This window comes from Protobothrops mucrosquamatus, unplaced genomic scaffold, assembly GCF_001527695.2.
Source record: "Protobothrops mucrosquamatus isolate PMUCROS unplaced genomic scaffold, P.Mucros_1.0 scaffold9211, whole genome shotgun sequence".
NCBI classification, from domain to species: Eukaryota; Metazoa; Chordata; class Lepidosauria; order Squamata; family Viperidae; genus Protobothrops; species Protobothrops mucrosquamatus.
This window is the reverse complement of record NW_015395003.1, coordinates 287-11089: the sequence shown is the minus strand read 5'-3', so window position 1 is coordinate 11089 and position 10803 is coordinate 287. Positions and strand designations below refer to the sequence as shown.

The 10803-nt window shown below is 34.6% G+C and overlaps 1 protein-coding gene across 1 annotated transcript; it reads left to right on the top strand.

The window, feature by feature from the left end:
- Positions 1–6: 6 nt before the first annotated feature.
- Positions 7–10506, top strand: LOC107300934 (DCC-interacting protein 13-alpha; the record flags this gene model as incomplete). Its single annotated transcript, XM_015830214.1, has 11 exons — positions 7–165; positions 1580–1639; positions 2451–2522; positions 4728–4815; positions 6459–6500; positions 6984–7042; positions 7473–7619; positions 8022–8104; positions 8205–8363; positions 9468–9656; positions 10464–10506. Coding segments are annotated over exons 1-11 (966 nt in total), but the record flags the coding sequence as incomplete, so codon positions are not given.
- Positions 10507–10803: the final 297 nt, after the last annotated feature.

Here is a 10803-nt window from a genome sequence, read left to right as displayed (position 1 = left end):
CTTTACTAAATGTAGCTGCAATAGTGTACTTGCAATATTATAAAATTTATGTTATTTTCTTTTTAGACACGATCTTTGCTGGGTGTATTTGAAGAAGATGCTGCTGCAATTTCCAGATATATCAACCAGTTGTATAAAGCTATGCACCGAATTTATGATGCACAGGTAATTTGACTGTAAAATGCAGAAATTAATTAACTTTAAATCATTTCTCCACATTTTTATCACTGATATGATTATACAGGTAGTTGTTGACTTTTGAGCCCAAAAGTTCCATTGCCAGGCAAGGCAGTTGTTAAGTGAATTTTATCCCTTTTTATGACATTTCGTGCCACATTTATTAAGTGAATGACTGCAGTTGTTAAATTAGTAGCATGGTTGTTAAGTGGATGTGGCTTCCCAATTGACTTTGCTTCTCAGAAGGTCATAAAAGGTGACCATATGACCTCGGGACACTGCAGCCATCATAAATATAGGCCAGTTGCCAAGCATCCGAATTTTGATAAAGTGACCATGGGGATGCTGCAACAGTTATAAGTGTGAAAAATGATCATAAGCCATTTTTTTCAGTGCCATTGTAACTTTGAACAGTCACTAAATGAGTGGTTGTAAATCGAAGACTACCTGGAACCAAATTTTAATTCCTGGGATTTTAGTAGCTGGTTGGAAATATATGTGAATGTCAAAAAAAAAAAAGGAAAAGGAAAAAAAAAAGAAATACACTTTTTCTTTAATATTTGATAAATAGCTTATAAATTCTTCAGAAGTTTCTAACAAGAATATATATAGGTGTAAGGATTTTTATGCAATAATTTAAGTTGTTATATGTATTGCATAATATGGTTATGTTGGACAGATTCTTAATAAATCTTAACATCAAATTGGAAACCCCACTTTAAGCCTAACTGCAACAGTCTAATTTATCTCCTGAGCAGTCAGCCTTTATGATTGCCCAACAGGTAAACCAAAGGATAAGATGATTTATGCTGAATATATGTCCCAAGATATGTCATTAACAAGGAAATATTTTTTATCTCACAAAAACAGCCTATCATTAAGCTGTGTGCAAGTTTAAGATAATGTTGATAATTTGTGGCCTCCCTTCAGCTTCCTGCATGAAAACCTACATTTGCATTTACTCTTAAAAACTTTCTCTCTTCTGTAAGCAATTTTGAATCTAATCTGCACAGATTAAGGATCCTACAGATATGCAGCACTCTTCTTTTTGCTTGTTGACTTTACTTCCAAATCTTTTAGTGCAGTTTAATTTTTGCTATTAGAGAGAGTGATTTTATTTTCTATTAGGAGTGATAGGTCATTCAGAATTCTGGGAATTTGATTAATTTTTGTTTGTTTAGATAAATGCATGCTTACTGTTTTAAAAGTGTGTATGCTATTCTATGACTCTGTCTGCAATCATTCCATTTTAAAAATGGGAAATTATAATTGTGTTACAAAAGCATATACATTTAGTTAAAGAAACACTGTTTAACTCTAATTAATTTATTTTATATTGTACTTCTGTTGTCATTTATATTTGAAAAATCTTTTTAAAATCAGAATAAATTCTCTTTTTCAGAATGAACTCAGTGCGGCAACACATTTGACTTCGAAGCTTCTAAAAGAATATGAGAAGCAGGTAGAATCACTTATAAAAAGAAAATGCTGTGTTCTGATCCAAATTGAATGGGTTAATGTGGCAGCCTGATTTTTACAACGTATCGGGATAGTGATTGGATTCTCCAGCATTGAGAATTAATTACAGACTTCCCTAACCTGTTTTTTCCTAGTTTGTAGCATTTTATATAAATTCCTCCTATATGTTTTAACAGTAGCTTAGCACATAGAAATTAAATTCATTTTTCCACTTTCTTATTCTTACAAGACCTCTTACACTTTATTTCTGCTCAGTTCTTATTATTAAGATCACACATTTATCACATATCTATCCTGCAACAATCAAATGCCTCTTGGTAGCTTACAAACAACTAAGACATTAAAACATGCATGGACTAATTAAAACATGAGAGGTTTATCTATCCATAACAACAGAAACCAGAAAATAACAAATAGAAACACAGAAAGGGGAAAGCAGATAAAAATGTTGAAACTGCCATAAATAGACAAATGTTTGTTTTTTTTATCAAAAGGTCATATTTTAATTTAACACCATGATTTACTAGACTTTGTGGATGTGCGAATGTGTCTGTGTGAGTGCACGCGCACAATTTCCCTGGCCAACAGGTATTTTCTATACCTTTTAAATATAACAACACGATATATATAAATTTAACAGGCATTAGCAACTTACAGTGCTCTGAGATTCTCTATTTTCTAGCAGTGTTAAATATGTAGATGTTATTAGGCCTTTGGAATGTTACTGTGATTTTTTAGAGTGAAAAAATCAATAAATATGGAATTTAAAAAGTAGTCGGGTTTTGTTTTGGTAGCGCTTTCCTTTGGGTGGTGATGATGAAGTTATGAATTCTACTCTTCAGCAGTTTGCCAAAGTGATAGATGAGGTAAGTCTTCCCTTCTAAAAATCTACCAGCCTATTTTCCATGGATGTAACTTTTATATCACTCCATTTCTAAAGACGGAACAGTTTACAATATTAAAATCAAAGACTAAAAAACAGAAATAATACCATTATAGCCAATCAATCTGAGGCTTCACTATTCAGGGTAATATAATCTCATTACTTCCCAAATGCTTTTCAGAAGATCCTTTTTTGTGGCTCTCAGAAAATGTTGCCATTCTGTATACATTGGGATAATCCATCCACAAAGTGACAGTGGAATGAGTAACAATGAAATGAGTAAAGGCTTCTACTTCTGAACTGTCCATAATTAGTACACAAGATGTAACTTTGCAAATGTATTTGCTGTTCACACAGAAGCCATGAGTTCAGGAGGAGAGATTTGTTACATATCACCTCCATCTGCAGAAATGTTGCCCCATACAGGATCAAAGTTTTACTTAGCTTCCAAATCAAAGTGCCTAGATTTTGCAGATAGCGCAGCTTTCTTTTTGTATGCTTTCTGTTTGTATGTTTGTATTATGATTATTGTTTCCTGTCAGTTCCACAATACTTAAACCATAATACCCTTTATAATCAAATCTAGGCTTGCCTTCCCTCTACTTGGGTACAAGATCAGCTGTTCTAAGGGATCATTATTATGATCTCTTTGTCATAACCTAAGCACAAACATACCTAGTTTATATTAGGGTAATCAAAGTTCCCCATTATTACAAGAATTACAACATTCTTTGCAGATTTCTAGCACTGAATTGAAACAACTATGCATCCTGTTCCTTTTTTTTAATTTTGAAGAGTTGTTGGCTTAGGTTTTTTTCATGGCTGTCTTATTCTCATTTTATCTTCTGGTTTTCATGACCACTCAGCATCCATGTTCATCCTATTTTTTTAAAAAATGTTTATACCATTCTGAATTGATTGTTACCCACTATCCAGGGGTCCCCAACCCCTGGTCCATGGAGCATGCCAGCAACCAGTCTGCGCAAATAAGGAAAGCCCCATCCACAGGATGCAGGCAGCACACAAAACCACGCACCCCTTTGGTCCACAGAAAAACCTCTCTCCACGTAACCGGTCCCTGGTGCCCAAAAGGTTGGGGACCTCTACACTACCTGTTGATTTCCTTCCAGGAATCAATTTAAAAACTGGTCTGTCACCTTTTAGATTTTGTGTGCCAATAGCCTAGATTCCTTTTACGCAGGTTTGTTTTGTTTTGAAGTGTTTCCCAGTGACTAACAAATCTAAGCATCTCCATCTGGAGCCATCCTGCCATAATTGAATTGAGAGCTCTGAGCTCTGCCTATCTGGTTGGCTGCACACATGGAACAGACAGCATTTCTAAGACTGTAGTCTTGGTGTTCCTGGTTTTGATCTTCTACTTAGGAGTCTAAATTTGGTTTCCAGAACTGGCTAATTATACATTCCAATGTCACTGCTGCTAGCGTGAGCTGTGATTGCTGCCTTTTTTGCATCATTGTCAAGCAGGTTCTACACATGACATGTGATGTCCACAACCTTCACACCATGGAAACTGTCAGTTACACTATGTAGACTAGGCCATAACATCAACTCTACAAGAGAATAAGAATTATATTTTATTGAGATAGGCTACAATAATAAAATCTTATAAGCTTGATTATATTTTACTTCCTCTTCTTTCTATACTTCAGTGAATCAGGAAAGAGCTTGTCTGGACCTCTTCCAAATACAATCTTGCTTCCTAGGATTTAAGGAATGTTCAACCCTATTTGCTTATATATTAGTTCTTTCATATTGCTGTCAAGGTCATCTCCCTTTCTCTCAAACAATACACAGTGATCCCAACAAACCATTTTTTGAGTGGCATAATCCTAATGGCAGGCACCAACCCTTTCTCAATGGGGATATCAAAATGCAGACATATTCTGCCTAAAAATTAGGATTATAAACCAAAGTTATATCATGGTTTGTCACATTGGCTTCTTTGGGTCTTATTTGAATGTAATAAATTATTACATCAGGCTAAAATAATGCTAAACAATATTTTTATCTATTTATGCAAAAAAGAACAGATATAAAAATCCAGGCTCTGCTGCTTCTACACCCCATGCTTCAATTGACATTGTTAACATATGTAACAACAGTGAAATATGAGAAATGTTTATATTTTTAGGCAACATTGTGTACTTAATTGTTTTTTTCTTCTTAGCTCAGTTCTTGTCATGCGGTACTATCAACTCAATTAGCAGATGCCATGATGTTTCCCATCACACAGTTCAAAGAAAGAGATCTAAAAGGTACAATAATTGTCGCAAAGATAACAGATTGCTGGACAATGTCTTATATAACAATAGTTAATATTTATTTCATCTATAGTGGCCTCCTGAAGTCTAATGCAAATTGAATAACATTTGTCTCATTGAAAACAGTTTTAGGAAAAAGGAAATGATAAAAGTTAAGAGTGTATAAGTGGTTGCCCTGCAGAAGTTGCTGAACTACATCTTCCAGCAGTCTCAAGGCAGCAAGACTGATAATGGGAGATGCTGGGAGAAATAGTGAGCAGATCTGGAGTGGTTACATTGCCAATCCCTATGTCATGTCTGTCTGTCTGTCTGTCTGTCTGTCTGTCTGTCTGTCTGTCTACCTATATCCATCCATCCATCCATTTAGGGGCTGAAAAATGGGGTAAATAAAATAGACTAAGTGGCCCCTTTGGTGGAGGCATTTCCATCATTGCTCTTGGAAAGAACTGTATTTCCTTGGAAAGACTGGTACTTAATTTGGGGGAACTCTCCTGAACTCCCAGCTGCTGCTCATCTGCTATGCCCAGGTGAAACTTTGCACAGGTTTATTTTGTGTGCCACTTGCATCCTTCCTCAACCAGGAGGCTCTTCAGATTGCCATTTATATCCTGGTTGCCTCAGGATTGGATTATTGCAGTGTGCTCTATATGAAGTTGCCCTTCTAGACTATCCAGAAACTACAATGAGAACAAAATGCAGTGACATAAACAGTAATAAATATCTCATGTTACACCCATATGCACAAACTGCAATGGTCAGTGGTTTTCTGGGGGCAATTCAAGGTGCTGGTTGCCACCTATAAAGCATAGGGTCTGGTTATTTGAGGGACCTCTTGTTTCCAATTTATTTTATTTGTTAAATTTATTTACTGCCTATTTCAGAAATAGTAGGCTATTCTAGGTGACTTACAACAATAAAAAGGAAGAAATGAAAAGAGTGTAAACAGAACAGAAGATAATAGAACAATAAAGTAAACAATGAAAAAGAACACAATAAGAATATATCTATACGATAACCCCCCCCCCAAAAAAGATGAATGGGTGGAGAGCAGAAAGGGGGGGGCGAATCTATCTCTGCCTGTCCAGTATGTTTGAGCAGAACGGAGTGCTCCAGTCCCTTGAGTTCAATGGAATTGTATACTTATATATTAGTAATCTGTTTGTATTAATCCTTTTGAAATATGAAACTGTAATCCTGTGCATGTTTTACTGAAGTAATAGGATTATATTTGAGTACAATTGTACTGCTATTGTGTTTTGACCTATGGGATGCATTTAGTTGTTAAAAATTCTTTGTATTTCTCTGCCAAACCCTATGAATCCCTCAAAAAATCATATAGTTAGGTTCTGCCACAGCACATTTACTATCTCAAATGACATGGCATTTAAAAGACAGTTCTGACATTGGGAGAAAGGCTTTTCAGAGAAGTGTAGGAGAAAACAGAGGAAGAAACAGCTCAGTCATTGTATATAATCCCATAATTTTAAAGAATTATTTTTTTTACTACAAAACAATTCATGTGGTCCCTGAAATGCAGGCCAACTGAAGACCTATAATAAATAAACCAAATTTTGTTCAGCTTATATTAAAACAGCAGAACTACAGTAACACTGCACATTTTCTTAAATTCATTTCAGAAATTTTGACTTTAAAAGAGGTTTTTCAGATCTCCAGCAATGGTAAAGTATGCTTTAGAAATTAATTTCATGGTTTATTTTTTATTTGATGTTGCATGATTATAATAGTATAAACAGTAAAGATTAGCATTTTATGAAGGAATTTCTGTCTCCAAAGACTAATTTTGCTATTTAAAGAAAAGCTATTTTTCACTCTAAAAATTAAAAGGGAAACTAACCCTAGATAACTGTATACAAGGTAATTGGGAAAAAATTATGATAAATAAACTCTTGTTCTAATGGGACATTATAAAAAGAGGATATCGTATTGATATAATCAGTGCATCAGGATAATAGATTTTGTTTATCTTGAAACGATAAAAACATTTCTGAAATTACTGGAAACAGATTTTATTGTTTCGTTGAAAAAAGCAAAATTAGCCCAATTGCTTGAATTACTGCTTCACTGAAGTGTAGTTGCTTTTTGCCTTAAACATTTGTATGATTATAGCTACTGTTTAAATATTGTAGAACTTGTTTTTTCAGATCATGATGCTGCGATTACCAGATATAGTCGACTGTCAAAAAAAAGAGAAAATGAGAAGGTTTGTTAAACTTTAATCCAGTATTTAGAATTCATACGGTAATGTAAAAAGTCTAAGTTGCTTTTCAGTTATCTTAAAAATTACATGATAATTCTAGTGAATGAAACTAATCTTTCATGAAATATATATAGCTATATGTTCCTGTCCAGTGTTATGAGTGTCTTTATTCAGTGGGATATCCTTCTATACATCTTCCCCATTAACTGGCAAAATGGAGATCTCAGCAGTAGCAGTGTTGCATCTCTCCCTCCCCCTCCCCCTCCCTCCCTCCCTCTCTCTCTCACCCCCTCCCCTCTGTAGAGAATGAGTAGAAGAGAAAATGTACTTTGAAAGAAAAATATATGAATTTATATTTTTTTCACATCATTGCAAGGAAATTGTTCCTTTTAATGGTAAATTGTGCTTGCTCTGAATTAGAATTTTTTTTAAGGTCAAATATGAAGCTACAGAAGATGTATATACTTCTCGGAAGAAACAACATCAGACTACGATGCATTACTTCTGTGCATTAAATACACTGCAGTATAAGAAGAAAATTGCTATGTTGGAACCCTTACTAGGCTATATGCAGGCTCAGGTAAATTCCATAATGCATGGTGGAGGGGAGGTGTTGGAATGTTACATTTACATTTAGCATCCAAAGTATTAAAACACTAGTAAACTTAAACATGAACCTTGTGTGGGATGGGCCAAATTAGTTTGATTAACAAATAAATAAGCTTGACCTGAGCCAAATAAATCAGGACTAAATTGTTAACCTCTCTGAAGAAAAGTAAGCATATAAGTGTAATTTGTTAATAGAAAAACCGTTAGTTGTGTCACAACCGTTAGTCACAACCGTTAGTTGTGATTGAACTGATTTATGATCTGCATCTACAAAGGTGGATTATATTTTTAGCTTCCAAAGAAAGATCTAAGATTAAATGTACTTTTATAAGTTCCAAGTCAATTGATAAGTATCTGAATTTTCTTTTGAAAGATAAACTTCTTTAAAATGGGCTCAGAAAACCTTTCTGAACAGCTGGAAGAATTTTTAACAAATATTGGGACAAGCGTGCAGGAGTAAGTTCATTTTTTTCTCTCTTAAAAGTAATGCTGTTTATTTTAAAATATTACTTGTAGCTAATATGAATAAAATGAAAAAAAAACCCTATGGTTTTAGCGTTCGCAGGGAAATGGATCGTGAAGTGGAGACAATGCAACAGACTATAGAAGATTTGGAAATAGCCAGTGATCCGCTTTATTTACCAGATCCTGATACTACAAAATTTTTGGTCCAAAGAAACCTTACTCGCAAGGCTGGTTATCTAAATGCAAGAAAGTAAGAACCAATTTCTTGGTTATAAATTATGGGGAGGTGTCTTGCAAACTGTGTTGTACGTAAAAAATAATTAGTAGTTCATAGTTTTTAAGATTTAAAATAATGTCCAGTACCAACTAGCATTCTGTACTGATTTGTCATGAACTTGTTTATGATGTTTCATGCCACAACATATTATAATTTAATTTGTCTCAGGGTAGTTTGGCCAGAAACCTCGGAAGTGACATATCCACCTGGGAGAACAGCTGCTCCTTCATTTGTTATTTTTGTTGCAGCAGCTCCTCTTTAAAAGAGGCAGGCTATGGTGCAGCTTTAAAAGTGGATTGCATCTCTCTCTGGATTGCGATAACTTATTTGTTTGTTCTTGCCTCCCCAAAGCTCAGAGGAGCACTAGTGACCTCCCCCATTTCATCCTCACAACAATTCCACGAGTGAGTTTAAAGTCAGCAGGAGATAGTATATAAAGTAGCACTACAAAATAAAATTTGTTTGCAAGTAATACTTTTTGGGGGGGATCCTGGCTCAAAATATTTTGGCATTACAACATTTCATTGTCCTTTAAATTATTGCTAGTGGAAATAGCTGACATAATATAATTTTTACCCATACTTTTAATAGCCTTCTATAAATATATTTTCACCATCTGGGAAATATATTTATCATATTTTTGACCGTCTGAGAAGAAGTGAATGAAAGTAACATTTCTGCTGTATGAACGTGGACACTGTTACCTGTGGTTTGACTACAGGTGTGCTGTGGAGTAAGAATGTAAGGTGGCGATACCTTGAAGCTATCTTTAAAGCCCTAAACAAGGAGTCTTTGTGTGTGTGTGTGTGTGGGCACATATACAAACACATATGTGTATATAACTAGAGAGAGTGACAGCAATAGTATTTTGCTGATAAACAGTATGTTAAGAAATTTAGTTAAGCACTATTTATATTATCTTGGTATTTCTTGCTGTACCAAAATAATCTATGTATAACTGCATTCAATTATATGAAACTATCCCCAGTCCAAAGCTTATAATACCTTTTTTTTTTTCATTGGAGACTTGATGCTGCTAGGTTGGACTAAGCCAGTTTTCTTCCTTTCTTCCTTCAGCAAAACAGGGCTGGTGTCTTCCAGTTGGGACAGACAGTTTTACTTCACACAGGGTGGAAACCTAATGAGCCAAGGAAGAGGTGAAGTAGCTGGAGGCCTTGTAATGGATATAGACAATTGTTCGGTAATGGCTGTGGATTGTGAAGACAGAAGATACTGCTTTCAAATAACATCTTTTGATGGCAAAAAGTTTGTATTCTTACCACTTCTTACATATGTGTTTAGCAATGGAGAAACAATTAGAAAGTATTTCCTGCTACCTTTAATTTTTTCCTTGAAAGGTGGGAAAGAAAGAGGAATAAATCCTTGTCTTTCCCAGATTGAAAATTTGGCAGGTGTAAGACAAGTATCTATTACTTTAAGTCAAGTTATTTAATCAGAATTCGATGCTGCTCTCTAGGTGGCAATCTAAATATATTTTCTTATTTTTTTTATCATTTTATTTCTTTGTCAAACTTGTATGCTGCCCATCTCGCCGAAGGTGATTCTGTATTTAGATTTTCATGTGTAATGCTGTCTACTGTATACTTGTTTTCTTTCTAAAAAGTTAGGGGTATGTTCAATCCTTGTTTTCAGGTTAGAGGAAAAAGTTATCTGCCTGCTTTTTCTTTCCAACTGCCTGTTTTCTCCTCAGCTAAAATGTAATAGGGATACCTTCCTCTTGTTCTGTGCAATCTTACTGGTTTTTACTGAGAGAAATTAGCAAAAGACAAGCTCAGACAACATAAATTCTCTCTGAGATAATATCAGTGGATAATTGTCCCTAGAACATAGCTCAAGTGAAATATGCCGAGCTCCAAAATCCAAAGATAAATATTATAGATGGGCAATGTCCATCAGGGTTTTTCTGTTTGGGATTTGGCAAGGAATAAATGCTATAGTGATTAAAGAATTGCATATATCAACAAATTGAAGCCAACAGCTTGAACATTTCTTTCCCCTGCTTTGTTTAAGAAATATTCAGTTTGTTTTTTATTTTTATTTCCTGATCAACAGGTCTTCAATTTTGCAAGCTGAGAGCAAAAAAGATTATGAAGAAGTAAGCTTTTTAACATCATGGTTATTGAAACTAGTAAATGTTTTGTGAAACTTTAAGGACTAAAATTGCCCAAACCTGACAAAGCTGTCTAAACAATGAAAGCCTTTCTTACAATAAATAGATCACTTTTTAAATGTGCCACCAGATTCCATTATTTTATTCTGCAATAAAATAAGGCAATTGTCATAATGCAAGGCCATTAAGAAAATATGATGCTTATTCAGATAGTCCTCAACTTATGACCACAAGTGAGTCCAAAATTTCTGTTGCTAAATGAAACAGTTCTTAAGTGAATTT